The sequence below is a fragment of the Colletes gigas genome, unplaced genomic scaffold (assembly GCF_013123115.1).
Source record: "Colletes gigas isolate AHSC1104 unplaced genomic scaffold, ASM1312311v1 Colletes_gigas_Sc00004, whole genome shotgun sequence".
Classification (NCBI taxonomy): domain Eukaryota; kingdom Metazoa; phylum Arthropoda; class Insecta; order Hymenoptera; family Colletidae; genus Colletes; species Colletes gigas.
In genome coordinates this window covers 10,411,234-10,435,187 of record NW_025106633.1, presented here as the reverse complement: position 1 = coordinate 10,435,187, position 23,954 = coordinate 10,411,234, and the positions used below count along the sequence as shown (strand labels likewise).

Genomic DNA, 23,954 nt, shown 5'->3' with positions numbered 1-23,954 from the left:
TATATACTTATGTATATATAGATATATGATATACGACACGTGTGTACAGAATTAGCAACACAACCTTGTACCGTGACAATAAATAATCTTAATTTTTGTAAAAATAGTTGTTTAATTATTATAACAAATAAGAGCTTTGTTTTAAGATAATTAAAACTTCAAAATAATGGCGGTAAGTAAGAATAATTTTATTATTTAAAATCAGTAATCAAAATGGTAACCTAGTCTTTTTATTTATATACATATGTAAACCAATATAACTAATTTTTTGTATCGTTAACGTTGCTTTTAAGTTATTATTAACTCAAATTATTAAAACAGTATGCTTTTTATGCATTTTTTCTATTTTTAATGAAACAGAAAAAACTGAAAATAAGTTTGATTAAAAGAAATAATCAAAAGAAAACTAAACTTATGAAGCAAGGGAAACTTAAAACGAGACGACATAAACCAGCAAAAAAACAAGTTCAAAAAACAGTACCTTCGCATCCGGAAGCGATCGAAGAAGAAGAAGAAAGTGATCATGGCGAAGATCTTATGAACATGGTTGAGAAAGATGATTTGGACTTTCTTAGAGATGCTATTTCCAATAAATCCTATAATTTGTTGCAGCAAATACGTTTAAACGAGTATGTACAATCATATTTATCGTGATTAATTATCAGAATATTTTGAATTACAATTATTATAAGCTATGTATAATTTAGAACAGTCAACGGTAAGAAAAATGATAACAACCAAAAAAGAAAAAATGAAGCAACGTTAGAAGAAGTATATGAAAATGATGTGTCAAAAATGATTAAGGATAGAGGTATAAAAAAGGTTCGTATGTTACTTCCTACAAAAACTCAAAATGGAGTTATAGAAAGAAGGTTAATCGAAGAGACTAATAATGAAGATAATGAAAATGAATCTGACACAGAGGATGATACACAAGACACCAAAGTGGAAGAAGAAAAGGATGTATATGTAAGATGCAATTAATTTGATGCAATATTATTGATTATTAAAACGCTACACATATTCGTACGTGTTTTAGACCGAAGATCAAGATGAAAATAAAAGACCCGTGTCTATGATAGAATTCTTAGCATGCCGTAAAGAAGTGCTAAGGTCTAAACGTTTAAAGATTGGATTACTTTCTAGTACACTTTTAGAAACGCCTGAAAATAAATCTGAAAATTTTAAAGCACTTTTAGAACTAATGGAAGAAACTGATCCAGAAGTATATGTTACAGTTAGAAAGCTAGCAACTGTATCTTTGTTAGAAGTTTTTAAAGATTTGTTGCCAGCTTATCATATTCTTCAAATTCAACAAGAAGGTGTAAGATGTACGTGGCTATGATATTTATATATCAATGTTACTTATATTGTAAATTATAATATTTAAGTGAAAAATTTTTTGTTTCTTCAGTTAAAAAAGAAACGTTCGCACTGCAAAATTATGAAGCTGTATTATTAAGGAGCTATAAACGGTATTTACAAAAACTGGAGAAAATGTCTAGTGTCTTAAGAAAGAAGAAGGGAGATAGACGCCAATTAAAAGAACAATACATTGAATTAGGCAGACTGGCACTAAATTGCATGTGCGATCTTTTAACAACACATCCTTACTTTAATTATTCTGTTAACATAGCAAATTTTCTTATACCGTTCTTGGATAATAAATATGAGTTTATAAGACAATGTGTAGCTAAATGCATTTCTCAAATATTCAAAGAAGATAAACGTGCGGAATTATCTCTTACGGTAAGAAATTAAAAGATTTATAACTCTATTTGTTTTGCATTCTAAAAGTATTATTATTATAATATTGCTAAAATTTTCAGATAGTACGTAGACTAAATCAGTACATAAAATTAAAAGCTCATTCCGTTCACTCTGAAGTTATATCTGTACTCTTGTCTCTTCGTATCAAGGATGTGAATTTAGACAAAGAAAAAGTGGAAGAAACTAAACAAAAAAAACTCGTATCTCATAAACAAAGAATTCTTGCTTTAAGTAAACGCGAAAGAAAAAAAAATAAGAAGTTAGAGCAAGTAGAAAAAGAATTGCTCGAAACTAAAGCAGAAGAAAATAAACAATCTAAACAGAAAATGCTTACTGAGATAACAAGTATAGTGTTTACAATTTACTTTAGAATTTTGAAACAAAATCCTAATAGTAGGATTTTATCTATTAGTCTGGAGGGTCTGGCAAAGTATACTAATTTTTTGCTACATTTAATTATGCATTATATTATACAATATCTAATTCCACGTAATAATTATAGGTTTGCGCATTGTATAAACATGGAATTTTATCAAGATTTAGTAACTGTCTTGGATAAATTAATGGAAGAAGGCAATTTAAGTATGAGAAATCAATTACATTGCATACAATGTGTATTTACCATATTATCGGGTCAAGGTTCTGCATTAAATCTTGATCCTTACAGGTTGGTGTTAAAGAAAATGATGCTTTAAGAAACCAAATTTAAATTAAATGTACGATTATATTCTGCAGGTTTTATGTACATTTATATAAAAATTTATTAAATATTCACTGTGGTAAGACCCACCCAGAGACAGAGATCCTTATAAAAACTTTAGTACAAGTTTTAATCCATAGAAGAAAAAGAATTACGCAAAATCGCTTGACAGCATTTATCAAAAGAATGGCTATTGTGACTATGCAATCGCAACATAATGCTGCCATTAGTATTCTAGGTATAATAAAACAAAGTATGCAGCTTGGAAAAGCAGCGAATGTTTTACTAGATACTGACCATAGTGCTGGAGATGGTTTTTATCAACCAGAATTAGAAGAGCCTGAATGTTGCAATGCACATTGTTCAGCATTATGGGAACTTGCAGCTTTGCAAGTATGTATTTAAATAAGTTACATAAAGTTTATATTATAAATACACATGAACTTTTTTAATTTCATCGTATGTGATCTATTAATTAATTATACTTTTCTTTTTTATTAGCGACATTATCACCGTATTGTACAAAAAATAGCGAAAAATATAGCTTCTGGAGTGCCGTCAACTGGAGAAGGTAGTTTACCTCCAGATATTGCAAAATTGTAAGTATACATATGCGAATTGATATTTTGTAACAGAATGCAAGTTATTTAATTTGTTTCAGAACTCCAGAAGAACTTTACGCTGAATTTGATCCTTCTGGTGTTGTATTCAATCCATCAGTTCCAGTTCCCAAAAAGAGAAATGTAAAGGGAACAGTAACGACTCATCGCTTTATAAGTACTAAATTCAAGGATTATGTTAATACTATAAATAACATTGAATTATTCGCAAATGAATACGTAGATTTTTATAAAGCATATAACAGTCAACGTTGCATGTAATACAAGAATAAAATGAACAGTATGTTACTTCAAACTGTGCATATTTTGTAAATAATTACAAATAGAGTTCTTACAATTGTTTTGTTAATTTAAATAGCATAGTAGGTGCAGGCCCTAAATGTCTCGTATTTAGCCACGTAATAGATACTGTTCTAAAGTAAGTATATTAAAAAATATTTTACTGTAGTTATAAGACATGCCAATGAAGTGAGTAACAATAATAATTGTGATGCATATATTCATAAACTATTGTTTTGTATCTATTATCACAATTTATAGAATTTTAAATCGACTGAAAACGATTAAATACATACAGTGACAGAAACAATGTTGCCTAACAAATAGTATATTTTTCATTCAAGTGTTGTAATTTCAATAATAAAAATTGTTTACTCTATTTTTGGTTTGTATAATGTTTTTGAATATTCCCTGTTTTCCTCGGATAATCTTTATTTAATTATTAGAACTTTATAACATACTCAAATATGTCTACAATAAATAACATGTATTAACAGAGCATTAATTCTTGATTGAAAATATCAGTCTACATATTATTCGTTGTAAATTTGTTTAAAGAGCCTAAAACTGTCTTTTATTTCATACCAACTGTTCATAATTAAGAAAAAAGAACATTTTAATATACATAGATATTACAAAATACTTTTTATATCTTTTTACAAAGAGAAATCTGAAGTTGATTAAAAAGTTACAGATTGAAAACTTTGTTTACAAGACATTTCTGTAAAATGTTATTTATTGTATATATATATATATATATATATATATAATTTTTTTTTTACACAAACTAAGATAATGCTAATCGCATTTTCATTTAAATTATACTGCAATAAGGAACCATATATATTTATTAACTATTAAATCTATTTAATTAGTTACATTTACATAATTACATTTATAAAGTCATTACATCATCAACTCTGGTAGGTTGTGAATTAGTCTCTTCATTTACATTTAATTTTGTTTCAGTCGAAATTTGTTCTACATTATCACGATTTGTTGATGATGTTAGATCAATTCTTTGCATAGGTATATATTTACGTTCTATAATATTCATTTTTATAGCATCTTCTATTTCCAACAATTCGTCTCTAAACTTATCATCGTTCTTTATTAATTGCTTTGATGCGATTTGTGCATATTTGTGTTCATTTTTGTCAAGACTCAAGAGTTTAGATGTATTAACTTTGTCAACTGTCTTTGTAACAATAACCGACTCGTTTTTATCAGTTTGATGAGATGGTTGAGAATTTCTTTTTGCAAGAATTATTTTAGTATATTTGATAGTAGGTTGGTTTGCACGGGTTTGTATAGGTATTGTACTTTTCGTTTTGGATATGGTAGGATTTTGAGGTCTTGTCTGCAATATTACGTGATTTAGGTTTTGTACAGTTACGTTAGGGCATATGATAGTTTGAGTAGAAGGTGTTACAAATTTATTAGTTGTTTGCTGTAGCTTGTCTTGCTTGTTGCTTATGAGAACAACTTTAGTGTTGCTATTCAGTTTAGATGTACCTTTCTCATGCATATCCATAGGTACGGCTACGTGCGACAAAGGTGGATTCTTTTCGATAGAATTTAAATTATCATCATCCTTTGCAAAAATTATCGGTATGTCTAATATGTTTCCTAAGTCATCGTCGATATTATTTGCAAGACAATTCTTCTGTACTGTCTGAGGCTTCGCTTTGTGAATTCTTTGTAAACTAGATGCATTGACTGTAATTTTTGGCATTGTTTTCATAGATTTATGAGTAGTTTTGAGTTTATTAGACAGTGGTAAGATAGTCCCGGAATTATGGCTATTTAACGGTACTATTACCGATGAACAAGCGGGTTTAGCATTAATAGAACTTTCAACCATAATTATATTCCCGCATGATGTATTATGAGAGTTATCGTTGTTATTACATGTTGTTACTTGTCGAGGTAATTGTGACATCTTGAACGTATCCAATGAATGTGTAGAACTGAGCATCACATGCGAAGAATTACTGGTTGTTGCCATGTTGTCCGTCACTATAAAATACATATGTATGTTTCAACAAGTTTTTAGAATATAAGCTAAGAGGTAATTTAGTGGCTTAATATAAACACCATTCAAGGATTTAAATATATTTTCAAAAATTACAGGAAAACAATTACTGCTATATCGTAAATCATGCAAAAAATTGTTAGACGTACAATAGAAGAGTTGACATCTCTTTGATTAATCTTTCCACTAACTTTCATTACATATATATATATATAATATATATATACATGTGTCATCAAATTACTATAAATGATGTAACTAAATCATAATACAATAGTAACATGTATAGAAAGCTTTACCGAACAGTTTTACAACATAATGCAATATGATATAACAGAAAGAATATTACATAAAAAATGTTGTGCCTCTAATTCGTTACAGTATTTTGCACACACTGTTAATGTTGAATAGGACTGGGGTCAGGATACAAATAAATTCAAATTACATGAAAAAATATTTATTTAATACAAAATAAAAGATATTACTAAATATTTACAACATATTACTTTAGATATTTTTGAATATATAAACTTATATTAACTGTAAAATAATACAAATACATGCTATATTTTGGAGATTTGTTTGTCACAGTACATGCTAAACAGATATATATATAATCCCTTTAGTATTTTTAAATAGCAAGAATAATTTATAAGGAATATTTTGTTCTACATATACAAAAGTCCAATGCAAGAACATAAATGCACTAATAATAATAATAATAGGGAAAGTGGTAAGACTAGAAATAAATACGATCTATTCGATTTATTTAATTAATTTAGTTGTTCTACAGAGACACATTTGATATAAAGAAATTAAAAGTTTTAATCTACAATTTACACACATGATAGCGAAAAAAAAAATTATTGTCGTACTCCTATATCAATGGTGTTCATGCATGCAAATGCTTAACTTGTTCATAAACAGACATAATCTGCATGATGCCATATAAATTTATACAATGTTTCCAAATTAAGATAATAAGTTATAGAAGAGTATATGCTCAAAATTATTTTAAAAGACTAAAGTAATTTTGAAAAATTAGTAAATCAACCAAAAGGAATATGCCAGGTAAAAACTCCGATTTATACATAAATCTCTAATGTTGCGCCTACAATTAAGGAATTAATACAAAAGAAATTGAAAAGTTACATAAACGAATACTGAAAGTAGTAGGTATGACGGGAATTTATTTTATTATTCATATTTTGTGCTTTCTTATTATGTTTCTTTTCTAATTCCTATTTTTAGATTGTGATTGTTTTAAGATAAATTCGTTATAATCTTTTATGCGTATTATACAGGTTGTATGAAATATATTTCAAATATACATGTCACAGTTGCATAAATTGTATATACATATGTACAAAATTTGTTATCAAATTTAGAATTAAAATATTCTTCTTTAAAAAAAAATATAATTTTAAGTAGATAAAAATTTGTTTTACATTATACAAAACTTTACTAGCCAAAAATACTTTTTACAAACAATAAATTTGTATTTTATAATTCTTTCGTAGACTAAATATATCATAATTTTATATTGATAAGTTCTGTGTACATTTGATAAAAAACTAAAAGATATTACGATGTATGTAAATTACTTAGTATCTGAGCAGATAATAATATTCTACCTTTTGATATCGTAGATGTAGTTGGTGTTATACTAGTTGCCACAGAATTGTTTGGTGTCAATAGGATACTAGAAGCTGATGATACACGTGCAGGCGATGAACTAGTGGCGAGCGTAAGAGAATTTTTCCCATTTTGTAAGATGGTCGATAAATTTCCATTCGGTGTACCAACCATACATTTACTATGTATTGCTATACAGAAGAATTAAAAAATGTGTCAAGTAAAATAGGAATGATTAGAAGAGAAATACTAGTTACATTGGTTGTACCTGTAGTGGTTGGAGTATTAACTCTAATTTGGTTTCCCGATGTTGTTAAAACGTTGACCAGTTTTGCATCACCATTTTTGTCAGGTATATTAAAATGCCTGTAATTGTTTGATATTACTTTCGAAAATCCTTTGCTCGAAGAAACTATTGCTTTCATTTTCGAAACATTCTGCAGCTGGACATTTGTTGGTATAATTTTAGGCACTTTAGTTGACGACACTGAAGATTTCGGAGTACTTTTAATTGTAGTAGACATAGATTGACCCGACGATGCCGGTGCTAAACGTATTGGACCAATAGGCGCTAAACTTGCTAATGAACCAATATTTAATGTTATACCACTATTATCCGAATTTGAAGTTTGCTAAAATAAAAGTGTACGTTATTACATTTAATTACCTTAATAGGAAAATAAAAATATTTCAGGCTATTACTGTATCGACTATTTACCTCTCCAGAAAGCCTAGACGTTATTAAATGCTCTACAAAATGTGCTTTCTGATTGTTAACAATTCGAGGTTTGCGTTTTACAGTTTGCGTATGGCTCGTATGCGTTCCACTCACTGCAATTAAGTTTGACGATCCTACTTTCGATATTGTAGTCGATGGCATATTTTGTCCGATGGATACTGCTGAAGAAATTGGTGTATTTGGTCGAGATTTTTTTAAAGTCGGCGAATTTGGTTCACTTTCAACAGAGCTACTAGTTGAATTCCTTCGTTTCCGAGGTTCTTTTCTGTTGTTTTTATTTTCATAATTCGATAATAATGTTGATCGTAATGGTAGCGGATGCGGTTGTAAAAGAATACTGCCTACAAAGTCTCCAATTTCATCCAAAATGTATCTATCGACCATACTTTGCGTAATACCCTCCGATATTTTTTTTGCCGTGGATATCCTTAAATGATCGTCCGCAGTTCCAACTACTACTAAACCCGTTTCAACTAACATTTTTTCCCTAAGATCTTCCAAATCATTTTGTCTTACAAGCGTAGCGTTTTGTCCTATGACGAACATAACTGGACACCGAATATCCATTAACGTATCGTCGGGTGTACCTCTTTTTCCCTCGACCGTGGAAAAAGGAAAGCCAAGACAAATAACTGCAGTCACGTGTTCTATTTGTGCTACCTGCAAACAATAACGTATAATATTAAAAATGCCATGTAACGCGTAAAACATTTCAAGATGAAAAATATATACCTGACATGCAAGTGCAGCACCGGTATTAAAACCAACAAGTATTATTGGTCGGCCAGGACAATCGCTTCTGATATCTTGTATCTTTGTTCTTGTAGCTTGAACTAGTTGATCGATGCACACCATCATTGTCATTCTATTGGCTGCCAAACCTAAATGCGTGTGAACGGTAACAACCATTCCTAAAGCTCCCAATTGTGAAATCCACTTGTGTTGTCGAGAAGAAATGTTAGATCCAACTCCAGAAGGAGCTATTACTAAAATTGGATTTCCCGGTAATTTTTTCTACAACAAGGATAACAATTATATTTAGGAATTTGAAAACCGATAAATTATAATGGCCCATGGTAAAATATAATTACAAGTCTATTGCTATTTAAACTTGGAGTAATCGGATCCCACGTTCGTTTGAGAAGCGATCCAAGGGTTTCCCACGTTATAGAACCCGTTTTTGCATTAATATTTGGCTGCACAGCGATCATCTTGTCGATGAGTTGAGGAATTTTAAGTCTTAGACTTTGCAATATATCAAGATAAATTCCAAGATATTCTTGAGGAAGATGATCGAACAACAAGCTGTGCAACCATTGAGCAAGTCTCCAATCCCAACCAGCCGATGCCAAAGTTTCTCGAAAACGTCTCGTGGCCGTGTCGATCGACGTTCGTCGAAAAACTGGTTCTATTGGATTATTTACTTTCGCTAATCTTGCCAGTCTTTCCGAGTTTAATATTTTAAGAGCTTTGGTAAATAGTCGATTTTGAACAGGCGACCACAAAATTTTGTCGAGACGTTCTTCCCAATCTGCATTTTCATCTGGTCGAGCAAAATTTGCTAACCGTTGAAGCTCGTCCATTTGATGTCGCGGTCTTGTTAAATCTACCGGCGGTATTAACGATTCGCTGTAATCTTCTTCTATGTCAATTTCTTCAACTTGGACAGGTTTCTCCCTGAAACATTAAAAGTTACAATATACTTATATACTTAATAAATATGTTCAAGATTTTATAATCTCTTTTCCTTACGTTGGTAAATTTTTTTTTGAAAAAAATAACTTTTTTATTGGCTTTACGTAAACATTTTCTGGTTTCCAGTTCCATGGTCGAGCGTAACAATGATCTTTTGTAATCACATCAACTTCCATTTCATAGCAGCCAGCAATTTGATGCAAGTATGTTGTTAATCTATTCGGATTATCATCAAATGTATCACCGATCGGACTTGGTATTCTACAGCCGCTAATAGATGTAGAAGGTATCGTAGATGTTGATGTTGATGTCAACATTATTATTTAAAACTATTAATTCAAAAGACATCCATAAGTGGAATTAATTGATATAATAACCATTATTGCAATTGTTTAAACATTTCCTTCTATGACCATTATTTTGTTTCTCAAATTACACCTGCAAAAAGATCAGAATATTATATAATTAACAATTATTGTAATATTACTATATCGATTCCTTATGCTGGAATGATGCGGTATGCGTGTCCAACGACTTTGTTGTTTGAATATACTTTATCATGTAGTAAACGTGCACTACCTTGCAAACAGATATATTTAGATAAAATTTGTATAGAAATGACTTTTTGGTACAAACTATACCGTGTCTCTTGATTTCAAGATATGGCTCTTTTTGAATTACTACAGATGGTTTGGTCACAAGCATCGGCAAATCAATTCCATCACAAATGGTTATAGATAAAATTCATAAGCACATACATAAATGTTTTCTTAGGTCTATCTACATTACATTGTTTATATTAAATACTTATTTATATGATAAAACTAACCTTTATTATGTGTTGGATTGAAAACTGTTTGTTGTAGCATCAAAGTATTAATTATTCGTAATAATGAAATCCCTGATTCAAACAAAGAAAAACAATTTAATGTAATCTAGAATAAAAAGAAGGTATCAACAAAACATCTGTAAAGTATACTGTAAGTACCTACATATATGGATACCTATAGTACGATACACTGACTTCAAAATAACTACATAATTAACGTAAAATAAATATTATCGGTCAACTTAACTAATACGTAACGTAATACAATGCATGAAACGAAAAGGAATAAAGTTAATAAAAACGTACGTGACTAGGTACATAAACGTATTTATTAATTCTTGCCGTTAAAGGAGAATACAGTACCACAGAGTAACATGTAATTCTGTGACAGTATACTAAAGTTTAGAGTTTAGCGGCTCGCTCCGCTAAACGTAGCGTAGTGTCACTAGTGTCTTCTCCCTTCCAATAAGCTTCTTGGTTGTGTTGCGAAAATAAAACGAAATGATATGACGACGACTTTAATATCAAACTTTGGGAACACGAATATAAATTTCAATAAGAGTTCCGCCTCTATAGAGTACACTGGGATTTTAATACTACCCAGCAGAGATGCTAGAAAAGCACCGCCGGGTGCACACGCGCGCATGCCAGTTACGCGTATGTACGTGAGCTCGTGGAGTTTCGAAAAGACGACAAAGGCAAACTGACGCATGCCCTCTTTCTCGATTCTCCGAAGCTGCCCGAAGTAATTTCGGACCGCTTCGTGGGAGTCGAGAGAGAAAGGCTCACATTTGCCTTCTCGCTCCCACACAACTGAAATCCGACCTCCCGTCAACGGCATACGATTTGGCTTCTCGACTGCCCAGGCATTTTTCCTTTCCGACCTATGTAGGCGCACATAAGCAAAGTACCCATAATGAAAAAAAAATTTTGTAAAATTTATTTTACGGAAATACACGTTTTAAGACCTCCTGATCATATTTTAATTATTGAAAAAAAAGAAATTTTTTTTTATTCCCATGTATGAGCACACATATGTATATTATTAATACGATTTTTGAAAATAAATAAAGTAAAACTTATCTCATTGAAATTTTTTGTAGAAGTTGAGCTGATGAATACCTAGAAAAAAGTATTAGACAACATTTAATTTTGATTTCGATTAAAAATCAAATTTATATTGTTTTAAATTCGCAGCCATTAGCTCGGTGTTACCCATAATGAAGAAGTTGTTCTTCAAAGGTAACACCGATTACCAGGTCTCACCACGAGGAGGTTGCTGCGAGTGGAGACCCAAAGTGAGACCGATGGAACAAAGTTCGATCGACCTTCCTTTTTACACACTTAGAAACTAGATTACGCAAAAAAAAAGATGCCAAGTAATTACTTTTCTAAAACAAAGGAGGAAGCTAAATTGTGGGAGACGCGACACGACGAAACGCGACACAATACTGCACAGTGCAGTAGGAACATGAGGTGCGACACGTACCGAATAGCGGGTCAAAAGGGGCAGCTCGTTGCCTCTCAGCGAGTCCAATTGAAGGGGAGGAGAATCGACGCACCAGACACGGGTTCTCCATTTCTCCCACGCATCCTGCTGGGAGCCCACGGGACCCAACTCGGGATGGCTGACAAAGGAGAGAGATCCTGAATCCGGGCTACCGCAGACAGGAACAGGTCCCCTCTACGGCCGATGACTCTTTCCCTAGAATTGTCTCACCAGAGGACGGCAACCGACCCTTCGAACCATCTAAACGGCCGATCACTTGCTTTCTACATTAAAGCAGCGGTGACCGGAGAAACGAGACTGGAAAAGAAGCTATTAATTATTTCATCACTTGGCAATCTACGCAGTAAATAAAATAATATACAATGTAAATTGAAAATTAACGTCGTAGGTGGAATTGAGAATTAATGTGAATTAATAAAATATAGGAAACATCGGAAAAACAAGGAAAAGAAGGAAAAAGAAAAATTCGACGTTAATTTTTACATTCGCGCCGCGCCTTAAAATTAATCGGCTTACATTTAAATCCCGGCCGATGAATCCGACGTCATCTATTGATCTCCTCCTCCTCCTAGAAATTGATCTGGTAAAAAACTGAAATAAAAATTAGTAGTTATGTGTACATGTAGACAAATAATAAAACCTAAATAACAAATTAGTTTGAAATAAGGAATTGGAACAATCCAACGAAGTAAATTAACGAAACGAATCATTCGAAAAAAAAGAAACCAACGATGTGTACTTTGAATTATAGATTAATTTTGAAAATTAAAAAACCAACGAAGCGCAAGACGAATAACAAAATAAATCGTAAAAGAACAAACCAACGATGAAAGCGAGACGAAGATAGAATAGAATAAATTGAAAAATATCAACCCAACGATGTAACGAATATAGATAAAACTAGATGAACGAAGAACCCAAATATGAAAATACCTATATACATAAAAATGCAGAAAAACACAATATTTTCATTAGTTATATTAATATTAATTGTATCTATACCAAAACCAAAGGGTGATCCTTCCTTCCTGGTCAGCATCGCAGAAGATATCTGAAACAGAAAACAAAAACGCGTGACAGTACCCCCGGCGGTTCCAGGAGTACTGAAAATAGTTGCCCAGCTGTGTCCACTTTTATGCAGTCAAGCCAAAGTATCAACGAGCCAATCAGCAGCCAGTCCGCTGGGGGCGACCATCGTCCGTCCTCCTTGAAACGTTATAAGAGCCCCCTGAGGCCCTCGCGCGGGAGTTATCTCCCAACCACCAAGCAAGACGGACCGCATCGAGATGAAGAATTTAATTGAAGATTTACATTCGATCAAAATCGAAGATGGCGGCCAAGAAGATGTTTCACGAGCAGCGGCCAAGGGACAAAACCGGTCTTTTTAAAGACCAAGAAAATCTCATTTGTGGGAACAACTTATGCAATGAACTGAACAACTTTTATATTTAACAACTCAGAGACACTTTACATCTCTGTTTTGTAACAACTTTTATATTTAACAATTCAGAGACACTTTACATCACTGTTTTGTAACAACTTTTATATTTAACAACTCAGAGACACTTTACATCTCTGTTTTGTAACAACTTTTATATTTAACAATTCAGAGACACTTTACATCTCTGTTTTGTAACAACTTTTATATTTAACAATTCAGAGACACTTTACATCACTGTTTTGTAACAACTTTTATATTTAACAACTCAGAGACACTTTACATCTCTGTTTTGTAACAACTTTTATATTTAACAACTCAGAGACACTTTACATCTCTGTTATGGAACAAGTTATGCAATAAAACTGAACATGGTATATTTGCCTATATGTATAGGAAGGAAATTCGTCGTTAGTATTGTCGCCCGTCAATGCACTTCATTATGCAAGATCAGTATACTATCTAATTTTATTTTTTATTATACCGGTTTGTAATATCGTAAAGATCAATGCAAAAACATTATGCACAGCTCTTGTATTTCTTTGATTTATCCAAGTAGTCAAAGTATAATATTTAACAAACTTTTGATTCAAATAAAATAACGAATGACAAAAAATTTGAGTACCTGTTACATGTAACCTATGTATAAATGCATAACTAATATTGATATACGCATAACGAACTTAGTTTGTGATATGAAACATTAAGAAAAGTGTAAATTAATAAATAGGTTTCAAAATGGGTATTCCGGGTTTAACAACTTCCATAAACAATCGTTCAGATCGTTATTTGGAATAGTTCGAGCTACGTGATACGTATTTAGTTATTTAGCTGTCGAATATATAATTCGTACAAGTGCAATTGTGTTTTTGGCGGTGATTACGATAAATACGCTCAACGAGTATCGGATTTTTTTTACGATTCGATAAAGTGCAATGTAGTACCATTAGTTTTGATTAAATAAAATTAGATAGTATACTGATCTTGCATAATTAAGTGCATTGACGGGCGACAATACTAACGACGAATTTCCTTCCTATACATATAGGCAAATATGTATACCATGTTCAGTTTTATTGCATAACTTGTGCCATAACAGAGATGTAAAGTGTCTGTGAATTGTTAAATATAAAAGTGGTTACAAAACAGCGATGTAAAGTGTCTCTGAGTTGTTAAATATAAAAGTGGTTACAAAACAGAGATGTAAAGTGTCTGTGAATTGTTAAATATAAATGTGGTTACAAAACAGAGATGTAAAGTGTCTGTGAATTGTTAAATATAAAAGTTGTTCCATAACAGAGATGTTCAGTCTCTGAGTTGTTCAATATTCAATTTCTACATATTCTCTATCAAAATACGCGTTGTTTGCAACTTGAAACATTAAGATCCTTCAATCCGTTCAAAAATTATAATGTTTTAAAGATTCAGAAATGTTCGCTCGAAATTTCATGCGTATGGTTAAAACATTATAACTTCTGAACGGATTGAAGGATCTTAATGTTTCAAGTTACAAACAACGCGTGTTTCGACGGAGAATATGTAGAAATGCTTTATATAGACCTATAAGTATTTCATTATCGAAATAATGATTCTTTAATTTTATGTTGGGGGACAATTCGTTAACAATTCATGTATCAAAATTGCACAGATGTCGCTCGGTCACTGGTCAGGGTCCGTGCTCCTAGGATATAAGAGCCCCCTGAGGCGTTCATCGGCGAGTTATCTCCCAACCACCAAGCAAGACGGACCGTATCGAGATGAAGAATTTAATTGAAGATTTCCATTCAATCAAAATCGAAGATGGCCAAAGATGATGGTTCACGAGCAGCGGCCAAAGGACAAACCGGTCTTTTTAAAGACCAAGAAAATCTCATTTGTGGGAACCACTAAACTGAACAACTTTTCTATTTAACAACTCGGAGACTTTTTACATCTCTGTTTTGGAACAACTTTTCTATTTAACAACTCGGAGACTTTTTACATCTCTGTTTTGGAACAACTTGTGTAATAAAACTGAACATGGTATATTTTTGCCTATATAGGCGAAAAATATACAAATACAAATTGAATTTATTGAATTGATATTAAGTAAACGTTCTTTGCTATAAGATCAAAAAATTATTATTTGAAATAGTAGAACAATTAGAAAATAAATCGTTTGAAAATAATTTCGAAGGTCTTACTCGATAAACTATATTCAAACGATTTATTTACAAAGTATTGTTTTAAGTCAAACATGATCAGAGGGTCTTGAAACGTGTATTTACGTATCAATTTTTCATTCAATATGGGCTTTGCTTATATATTTGTGTCTATATAACTTGAATTTAAATTCAAATGGTAATGAAAAATCAATGACGCATGTTTGTACATTATTTTTTAATCCTGGACTCGTTAATGGTACTTCTCTAAGATTAGATAGGGACAGTAATGGGGAAGAAAATTTAGTGTCGGTGCCTTCTAGTTCGTAACATTTAAGCTTTTTATTACAGTCTCTCATCATGTATTTCATGAAACCTCTCCTTCTATTCATTCCTGATTACAGAAATGCATATATAACTCTAATAATTTTTAAACTTATTACATTGCTCAATGGATAGGAATAATCCTCTATTTGTACAGGACAAATATATAAACGTCGAACCAACAAGTCCATAAAATATGCAGGATAATTGCCCATAAGAAATTCATCTACAAACAAATTAGGTACATTAGCTAGTAGTGCATTATTGGTAGCAGATTCTGACCCCTTTAAGCATGTCTAATATTTCAACTTCGTTTTCTTCCTCTTCTTCTTCTTCTTCGGATGATTCAAAGTCTCCATTTTTATCAGTTTCTTCTATGTACATTAGACTATTAACATCCCCATCAAATTTAAAAATTCTGTTTATGGAATGTGTTGTGGCACGAGCTGCATATTCCTGTAAAAACCCCAATGGAACAAGTATTTCTGCAGATGCATTTGTATAGCCATTTATATTGATTTCTATTATGCTTAATATATTTTGTCTTACGGTTTTAGGTGATCTACATGGTATTCCAATGACTACTCTGTCCAAGGTGTAAAACCTGCTCAACCATTGTAAAGTTGCTTCTATACAATACTGTCGATTACTATACCTTTTTCTTCTTATTCGTCGTAACTTTAAATAACGAAAGAAGTTTCTAAATGTACCACGTTTTACATAATCATTGCCTAGTAATATTGCAGCTAATGGCGGTGTAGATTGACTTAGACCTCTAGAAGAATTTAATAAGTGTTCAACTTTATAAATTTTACAACGTTTCGTGTAACCATTTCCAGTTGAACTTTTCACCGTGTAATTGTCCAATGTATCAAATGGTATGTACAATGTCCCAAACACATAAAAATCTGAATCATAACTCAATACAGGACAATTCAATACCCTTGCTACAGTAGCTATAGCATTATCAGCTTCGAATAAGCATTGCACATGACGAACATTCTTCTTTCTCGTAACATCTTTGAAAACTTCCTAAATATGTAAAGGACAAAAATTTCATTTTCTGTTGACAGATCGGAGAAAAAGATGATGCTGTACGAATCTTTACTTTAGTTCTAGATATAACTGTTTGCAGTTTCTTATCCTCGCAACCGCCATCGATCAAAACTAATGGTACTACATTGCACTTTAACAAATCGTAAAAAAAATCCGATACTCGTTGAGCGTATTTATCGTAATCACCGCCAAAAACACAATTGCACTTGTACGAATTATATATTCGACAGCTAAATAACTAAATACGTATCACGTAGCTCGAACTATTCCAAATAACGATCTGAACGATTGTTTATGGAAGTTGTTAAACCCGGAATACCCATTTTGAAACCTATTTATTAATTTACACTTTTCTTAATGTTTCATATCACAAACTAAGTTCGTTATGCGTATATCAATATTAGTTATGCATTTATACATAGGTTACATGTAACAGGTACTCAAATTTTTTGTCATTCGTTATTTTATTTGAATCAAAAGTTTGTTAAATATTATACTTTGACTACTTGGATAAATCAAAGAAATACAAGAGCTGTGCATAATGTTTTTGCATTGATCTTTACGATATTACAAACCGGTATAATAAAAAATAAAATTAGATAGTATACTGATCTTGCATAATGAAGTGCATTGACGGGCGACAATACTAACGACGAATTTCCTTCCTATACATATAGGCAAATATACCATGTTCAGTTTTATTGCATAACTTGTTCCATAACAGAGATGTAAAGTGTCTCTGAGTTGTTAAATATAAAAGTTGTTACAAAACAGAGATGTAAAGTGTCTCTGAGTTGTTAAATATAAAAGTTGTTACAAAACAGTGATGTAAAGTGTCTCTGAATTGTTAAATATAAAAGTTGTTACAAAACAGAGATGTAAAGTGTCTCTGAATTGTTAAATATAAAAGTTGTTACAAAACAGAGATGTAAAGTGTCTCTGAGTTGTTAAATATAAAAGTTGTTACAAAACAGTGATGTAAAGTGTCTCTGAATTGTTAAATATAAAAGTTGTTACAAAACAGAGATGTAAAGTGTCTCTGAGTTGTTAAATATAAAAGTTGTTCAGTTCATTGCATAAGTTGTTCCCACAAATGAGATTTTCTTGGTCTTTAAAAAGACCGGTTTTGTCCCTTGGCCGCTGCTCGTGAAACATCTTCTTGGCCGCCATCTTCGATTTTGATCGAATGTAAATCTTCAATTAAATTCTTCATCTCGATGCGGTCCGTCTTGCTTGGTGGTTGGGAGATAACTCCCGCGCGAGGGCCTCAGGGGGCTCTTATAACGTTTCAAGGAGGACGGACGATGGTCGCCCCCAGCGGACTGGCTGCTGATTGGCTCGTTGATACTTTGGCTTGACTGCATAAAAGTGGACACAGCTGGGCAACTATTTTCAGTACTCCTGGAACCGCCGGGGGTACTGTCACGCGTTTTTGTTTTCTGTTTCAGATATCTTCTGCGATGCTGACCAGGAAGGAAGGATCACCCTTTGGTTTTGGTATAGATACAATTAATATTAATATAACTAATGAAAATATTGTGTTTTTCTGCATTTTTATGTATATAGGTATTTTCATATTTGGGTTCTTCGTTCATCTAGTTTTATCTATATTCGTTACATCGTTGGGTTGATATTTTTCAATTTATTCTATTCTATCTTCGTCTCGCTTTCATCGTTGGTTTGTTCTTTTACGATTTATTTTGTTATTCGTCTTGCGCTTCGTTGGTTTTTTAATTTTCAAAATTAATCTATAATTCAAAGTACACATCGTTGGTTTCTTTTTTTTCGAATGATTCGTTTCGTTAATTTACTTCGTTGGATTGTTCCAATTCCTTATTTCAAACTAATTTGTTATTTAGGTTTTATTATTTGTCTACATGTACACATAACTACTAATTTTTATTTCAGTTTTTTACCAGATCAATTTCTAGGAGGAGGAGGAGATCAATAGATGACGTCGGATTCATCGGCCGGGATTTAAATGTAAGCCGATTAATTTTAAGGCGCGGCGCGAATGTAAAAATTAACGTCGAATTTTTCTTTTTCCTTCTTTTCCTTGTTTTTCCGATGTTTCCTATATTTTATTAATTCACATTAATTCTCAATTCCACCTACGACGTTAATTTTCAATTTACATTGTATATTATTTTATTTACTGCGTAGATTGCCAAGTGATGAAATAATTAATAGCTTCTTTTCCAGTCTCGTTTCTCCGGTCACCGCTGCTTTAATGTAGAAAGCAAGTGATCGGCCGTTTAGATGGTTCGAAGGGTCGGTTGCCGTCCTCTGGTGAGACAATTCTAGGGAAAGAGTCATCGGCCGTAGAGGGGACCTGTTCCTGTCTGCGGTAGCCCGGATTCAGGATCTCTCTCCTTTGTCAGCCATCCCGAGTTGGGTCCCGTGGGCTCCCAGCAGGATGCGTGGGAGAAATGGAGAACCCGTGTCTGGTGCGTCGATTCTCCTCCCCTTCAATTGGACTCGCTGAGAGGCAACGAGCTGCCCCTTTTGACCCGCTATTCGGTACGTGTCGCACCTCATGTTCCTACTGCACTGTGCAGTATTGTGTCGCGTTTCGTCGTGTCGCGTCTCCCACAATTTAGCTTCCTCCTTTGTTTTAGAAAAGTAATTACTTGGCATCTTTTTTTTTGCGTAATCTAGTTTCTAAGTGTGTAAAAAGGAAGGTCGATCGAACTTTGTTCCATCGGTCTCACTTTGGGTCTCCACTCGCAGCAACCTCCTCGTGGTGAGACCTGGTAATCGGTGTTACCTTTGAAGAACAACTTCTTCATTATGGGTAACACCGAGCTAATGGCTGCGAATTTAAAACAATATAAATTTGATTTTTAATCGAAATCAAAATTAAATGTTGTCTAATACTTTTTTCTAGGTATTCATCAGCTCAACTTCTACAAAAAATTTCAATGAGATAAGTTTTACTTTATTTATTTTCAAAAATCGTATTAATAATATACATATGTGTGCTCATACATGGGAATAAAAAAAAATTTCTTTTTTTTCAATAATTAAAATATGATCAGGAGGTCTTAAAACGTGTATTTCCGTAAAATAAATTTTACAAAATTTTTTTTTCATTATGGGTACTTTGCTTATGTGCGCCTACATAGGTCGGAAAGGAAAAATGCCTGGGCAGTCGAGAAGCCAAATCGTATGCCGTTGACGGGAGGTCGGATTTCAGTTGTGTGGGAGCGAGAAGGCAAATGTGAGCCTTTCTCTCTCGACTCCCACGAAGCGGTCCGAAATTACTTCGGGCAGCTTCGGAGAATCGAGAAAGAGGGCATGCGTCAGTTTGCCTTTGTCGTCTTTTCGAAACTCCACGAGCTCACGTACTTACGCGTATCCGGCATGTTAAGTGTGCACGCGACGGTGCTTTTCTGGCATCACTGATACTACCCAAGTACACACGTTTTCAATAGTACGAAATGACTTTTACGTTTGTTTTGGCACAAACTTTAAGAAATGTTCCAAATAGAATTCCAACATTTCTATATCGCCGAGTACAAAGTACCAAGGCATTTACTTCTAACGAGGAAACAGCGAATGTGACACCTGATAAAGATTTGGTAATATTTTATTGTAAATACTAATATACTAAATGTTTTTGAACAGAAAATATTTTCTTTTCTAATAAATTAAGAACAATTTTTTTTCTTGTTCGATCGTTGTTAGAAATTAATTTAACTGAAAGTGTTTAATTCTTTCATAGCCAACGATTTCCGAAAATCCGTTTAAGAGAGAGCCAAAACTATGTATTTTATGTAAATTCAAGATAGAACCAGATTTTAAAAATGTACGTTTATTGTCACAATTTCAAAGTCGTTACACAGGTAGAATTTATGGAAAACATATAACTGGATTATGCGATCATAAACAAAAGAGGGTGGAACAAGAAATAGTGAAAGCACAAAATGCAGGTTTGTTTTTACAAGTTAATTTCAATGTTTCTTTATAATTTGTTATTATCAATTTTCTTTGTTTTAGGTTTAATGGGCTATATGACAAAAGATCCTAAATATGTCTATGATCCTAAATTGTTTGATCCATATTTTCCATTCAAACCACATCCACATTAAATATAGAATGTAAGATGTCAAAGCATTATAAATTTCATTGTATCGTACCCGCTTGAAGATTTTATTTAAAATAAAATGTAAATATGTAATAAATAAATGTAATATTGTAGTTTGTATTCAAAAGTATTTATTTCTCTTTGGTATGCGAAAACAATTTGTTAATGGAATGTATCATCTGTAATGAGAAAATTTACTGTATCTGGTTTTATACCAAATGTGGATAAAATTTCAGCCATGCTCACAGACTGCCCATTCCTTTCTTGCAAATCATTTTGATAATCTTTAAGGGCATTTTGGCAAGCATCTATCCATTTTTTAATGGCAGTTTCTAAATCTTCAGCTTTGTTCTACGAGTATAAGTATTTCATCCAATAATAACAATGTACTTTATAAGTAATGTATAATTTCCATGTTTACCTTTTTCTTGTACAGCAATATTGTTTTTAATTTGTTAATTAACTCTTGTTTTCCTTGTATTTGCTTTTTCAATGATTCTAAATGATCCTGACATAATTCTGTATGTTGTTCAACATCCGTTTGGTTTTCACACTTTTCTTCGCTTAAACGAAGTTTTTTTGTAGGAGGTGTTTGAAAAAGCAATCTCTTTGATATAGAAACTCTTCTATTTTTATAATAGAGATAACAAAAATCAATAAAAAACATATATTTCATGGAATGAAATTTTAAACACAATATTGTTTTATATGTACTTACAATGGTGTTCCATGGCTAGCTAATGCTGTATTATTTACATTATTTTCTGTACTGTTCTTTCGAGGGGTACTAAATGGAGAACGAAACGGTTTATTTACACCCTTACTATTTTTAAACGGCTTAGCACTCATATTTTTGAAAATAATACAGAGATAACACACATTTCCTTGATATATTGACAATTATTTATAAAAATCTTATATGCAACATTCAATTTTGATGCTGTAATAAAAATACATAGAGAAAATTTGAAATAATTAAAAATGATGTTACATATATTTATATCTAATTCGATAAAAATAGTTTGATGTTTAAATTTAAATTAATATTATAAAAGTCAGTGTATGACAATATTTTTAATTGTCTATATATTTTATGACACATTAAATATCGGAATATTCTATCCACCGTACATCTATATTACATTTTTTTATACAAATAACGTAATTTCTCGTAAACGGTAAACACCGTACGACTTAATACATATAGTACGTTCAATAATCAATGCATATGTACTGCTAATATCTAATTGGGTATATTAAAGTTGTAATAATAGCAAAAGAATTTCGCAATTATTCATACATGTTCAGAAATTGTTCAAGTTCTTTTATTAAAAAATTCAAATTCCAGAATATAATTAATTGTAAATAAAATCTTCTAAGGTTTTTAATGTAAAGTTTCCACTCTACATTTTTGGTGACTCGTGTTGTCCATCAGTGTGCTTTAACTGGCCTTAACCTCTAAGAGCTACTGACGCCGACTGACCATAATTGTTACAGTACACAAAAAGTATTGTTATTTATCGTACAAATATTATATATTCAATTCTTTTATTCTATTTCTAGTATATTTTACCAATTTTATGTAGTTGTGATTGCTCTACTAATTTGTCAATATTAAAGATTTAGTATTTTCAACCATTAAAATATTTTTTAAAAGAATTTACGTTTCTGTTTCTAGTGACGATGGATATTAGACCAAATAATACAATCTATATTAATAATTTGAATGAAAAAATAAAGAAGGATGAATTAAAGAAGTCCTTGTATGCAATTTTTTCTCAATTTGGTCAAATATTGGATATTGTAGCATTAAAAACATTAAAAATGCGTGGACAAGCATTTGTTATTTTCAAGGAAATTGCTAGTGCTACAAATGCTTTGAGATCGATGCAAGGTTTTCCATTTTATGACAAACCAATGGTAAGCGTCAATCTCATGTAAATGTGATTTTAATTTATGAATAGATGAAAATATAATGTTTGTAATTATCTTAATTTTAGAGGATACAATATGCAAAGTCTGACAGTGATATAATTGCAAAAATAAAAGGCACTTATGCGGAACGACCTAAAAAACCGAAACGTGTTGTTCCTGCAGCAGACGAAGAAGCTAAACGTGCCAAAAAGAGAGCTAAAGAACAAGCTAAACATTCCCAACAGATTGGTTATCATGCTGGTGTGCCGCAACATCCAGGCTTAGTCAATACCGCTGTACCCGAACAACCACCAAATCAAATTTTATTCCTTACAAACTTACCAGATGAGACTAGTGAAATGATGTTGTCTATGCTCTTCAACCAGTTTCCTGGTTTCAAGGAAGTACGTTTGGTACCAAATAGGCATGATATCGCGTTTGTAGAATTCGAAAATGAAGTTCAATCTGGAGCTGCGAAAGATGCTCTTCAAGGTTTTAAAATTACACCTTCTCATGCGATGAAAATATCTTTTGCAAAAAAATAAAATATATAATATAGTTTGTATGGAAATGTTATCGAGAGAATGATAAAAAAACATGTGTTGTAATAAATCTATCTAGAAATTTATGCAAACACAATCAAGGGTATTAAAAGACTTCTTGAATGCAGATTTACGAACGTAACTCAAAGATATACTATAAAGATTCAAGAACGATACATGTACAAAATTTTATGTAATGTATACATACATATTACATTTCACACTGTAAATAGAGATTAAAAGATATAACATTTTTCAAAAATGCATAATTTATATGGAACTATTTTTTACTTAGTTTTATAATGATTAGATTAAAAAAGTGCAACAATTTTTTATATAAAATTCAAATTTACATAATAATTTATACAAATTTCAAAGAAACACTATAGAATAATATATTTATTCGTTCATTTATAATCAAACTTTTTACAAGTATTCACAGAACTATAATTTTGCTTTTCCGTTAAATTAATATAATTTTGAAAAATATTGCAAATTGCTCATTAAATTATACGTATGAAAATTGTACGTATAATTACATTTATATCGCTAGGAAACAGTAAACCAGTTAACTTTATAAAACCTCAATTTTTTTTAATTAAGGAAGGTAAAATGATCGAGTTCTAAGCTATTATGCAAA

The 23,954-nt window shown here is 31.8% G+C and overlaps 6 protein-coding genes across 8 annotated transcripts; 3 read left to right on the top strand and 3 right to left on the bottom strand.

Annotated features, from left to right (window-relative positions):
- Nucleotides 1–34: 34 nt before the first annotated feature.
- On the top strand, nucleotides 35–3,653 carry LOC122405232 (nucleolar complex protein 3 homolog). Of its 3 annotated transcripts, XM_043409815.1 has the most exons (11): nucleotides 35–172; nucleotides 361–629; nucleotides 708–969; nucleotides 1,040–1,331; nucleotides 1,415–1,749; nucleotides 1,830–2,200; nucleotides 2,273–2,437; nucleotides 2,506–2,863; nucleotides 2,972–3,069; nucleotides 3,132–3,370; nucleotides 3,449–3,465. In XM_043409815.1, exons 1-10 carry the CDS (start codon nucleotides 167–169, stop codon nucleotides 3,349–3,351), a joined length of 2,376 nt encoding a protein of 791 aa, XP_043265750.1. In that variant the 5' UTR covers nucleotides 35–166; the 3' UTR covers nucleotides 3,352–3,370; nucleotides 3,449–3,465. The 3 variants fall into 3 exon arrangements, with proteins under 3 accessions (XP_043265750.1, XP_043265749.1, XP_043265751.1); XM_043409814.1 differs by having other exon boundaries at nucleotides 3,132–3,653; XM_043409816.1 differs by lacking the exon at nucleotides 3,449–3,465 and having other exon boundaries at nucleotides 3,191–3,385.
- A 611-nt stretch (nucleotides 3,654–4,264) lies between these two features.
- LOC122405202 (KAT8 regulatory NSL complex subunit 3) lies at nucleotides 4,265–10,658 on the bottom strand. The gene is made up of 8 exons (XM_043409749.1): nucleotides 10,609–10,658; nucleotides 9,531–9,911; nucleotides 8,870–9,455; nucleotides 8,511–8,792; nucleotides 7,758–8,438; nucleotides 7,308–7,671; nucleotides 7,039–7,230; nucleotides 4,265–5,388 (listed from the first exon to the last, which is right to left on the bottom strand). The coding sequence occupies exons 2-8, from the start codon at nucleotides 9,788–9,790 to the stop codon at nucleotides 4,265–4,267; spliced, it is 3,489 nt and encodes a 1,162-aa protein (XP_043265684.1). The 5' UTR covers nucleotides 9,791–9,911; nucleotides 10,609–10,658.
- A 4,710-nt stretch (nucleotides 10,659–15,368) lies between these two features.
- Nucleotides 15,369–17,094, bottom strand: LOC122405200 (protein asteroid-like). The gene is made up of 5 exons (XM_043409747.1): nucleotides 17,091–17,094; nucleotides 16,824–16,981; nucleotides 16,265–16,747; nucleotides 15,998–16,171; nucleotides 15,369–15,941 (listed from the first exon to the last, which is right to left on the bottom strand). The coding sequence occupies exons 1-5, from the start codon at nucleotides 17,092–17,094 to the stop codon at nucleotides 15,861–15,863; spliced, it is 900 nt and encodes a 299-aa protein (XP_043265682.1). The 3' UTR covers nucleotides 15,369–15,860.
- A 3,041-nt stretch (nucleotides 17,095–20,135) lies between these two features.
- LOC122394804 (28S ribosomal protein S18c, mitochondrial-like) lies at nucleotides 20,136–20,912 on the top strand. Its single transcript, XM_043391942.1, has 3 exons — nucleotides 20,136–20,352; nucleotides 20,496–20,703; nucleotides 20,771–20,912. Exons 1-3 carry the CDS (start codon nucleotides 20,212–20,214, stop codon nucleotides 20,860–20,862), a joined length of 441 nt encoding a protein of 146 aa, XP_043247877.1. The 5' UTR covers nucleotides 20,136–20,211; the 3' UTR covers nucleotides 20,863–20,912.
- Nucleotides 20,913–21,020: 108 nt separating this feature from the next.
- On the bottom strand, nucleotides 21,021–21,783 carry LOC122394800 (swi5-dependent recombination DNA repair protein 1 homolog). Its single transcript, XM_043391938.1, has 3 exons — nucleotides 21,577–21,783; nucleotides 21,280–21,484; nucleotides 21,021–21,209 (listed from the first exon to the last, which is right to left on the bottom strand). Exons 1-3 carry the CDS (start codon nucleotides 21,705–21,707, stop codon nucleotides 21,021–21,023), a joined length of 525 nt encoding a protein of 174 aa, XP_043247873.1. The 5' UTR covers nucleotides 21,708–21,783.
- A 501-nt stretch (nucleotides 21,784–22,284) lies between these two features.
- Nucleotides 22,285–23,506, top strand: LOC122394796 (U1 small nuclear ribonucleoprotein A). Its single transcript, XM_043391931.1, has 3 exons — nucleotides 22,285–22,365; nucleotides 22,537–22,778; nucleotides 22,859–23,506. Coding segments are annotated over exons 1-3 (702 nt in total). The 5' UTR covers nucleotides 22,285–22,364; the 3' UTR covers nucleotides 23,318–23,506.
- Nucleotides 23,507–23,954: the final 448 nt, after the last annotated feature.

Excerpts from the sequence above, each read along its gene's own strand:
- LOC122405232 (XM_043409814.1), top strand. Across the intron at positions 630-707 it reads CAGCAAATACGTTTAAACGA|AACAGTCAACGGTAAGAAAA; the intron begins GTATGTACAATC and ends TGTATAATTTAG. Across the intron at positions 2,864-2,971 it reads GGGAACTTGCAGCTTTGCAA|CGACATTATCACCGTATTGT; the intron begins GTATGTATTTAA and ends CTTTTTTATTAG.
- LOC122405202 (XM_043409749.1), bottom strand. The coding sequence starts at position 9,790 with ATGTTGACATCAACATCAACATCTACGATACCTTCTACATCTATTAGC. Across the intron at positions 8,793-8,869 it reads GTTTAAATAGCAATAGACTT|AAAAAATTACCGGGAAATCC; the intron begins GTAATTATATTT and ends TCCTTGTTGTAG. Across the intron at positions 8,439-8,510 it reads GTGCTGCACTTGCATGTCAG|GTAGCACAAATAGAACACGT; the intron begins GTATATATTTTT and ends TATTGTTTGCAG.
- LOC122405200 (XM_043409747.1), bottom strand. Across the intron at positions 16,172-16,264 it reads CATGTAGATCACCTAAAACC|GAATATGCAGCTCGTGCCAC; the intron begins GTAAGACAAAAT and ends GGGTTTTTACAG. Across the intron at positions 15,942-15,997 it reads TATTAGACATGCTTAAAGGG|ATGAATTTCTTATGGGCAAT; the intron begins GTCAGAATCTGC and ends ATTTGTTTGTAG.
- LOC122394804 (XM_043391942.1), top strand. The coding sequence starts at position 20,212 with ATGACTTTTACGTTTGTTTTGGCACAAACTTTAAGAAATGTTCCAAAT. Across the intron at positions 20,353-20,495 it reads TGACACCTGATAAAGATTTG|CCAACGATTTCCGAAAATCC; the intron begins GTAATATTTTAT and ends ATTCTTTCATAG. Across the intron at positions 20,704-20,770 it reads AGTGAAAGCACAAAATGCAG|GTTTAATGGGCTATATGACA; the intron begins GTTTGTTTTTAC and ends TCTTTGTTTTAG.
- LOC122394800 (XM_043391938.1), bottom strand. The coding sequence starts at position 21,707 with ATGAGTGCTAAGCCGTTTAAAAATAGTAAGGGTGTAAATAAACCGTTT. Across the intron at positions 21,485-21,576 it reads GCTAGCCATGGAACACCATT|AAGAGTTTCTATATCAAAGA; the intron begins GTAAGTACATAT and ends TTATAAAAATAG. Across the intron at positions 21,210-21,279 it reads TATTGCTGTACAAGAAAAAG|AACAAAGCTGAAGATTTAGA; the intron begins GTAAACATGGAA and ends TTATACTCGTAG.
- LOC122394796 (XM_043391931.1), top strand. Across the intron at positions 22,779-22,858 it reads CATTTTATGACAAACCAATG|AGGATACAATATGCAAAGTC; the intron begins GTAAGCGTCAAT and ends TCTTAATTTTAG.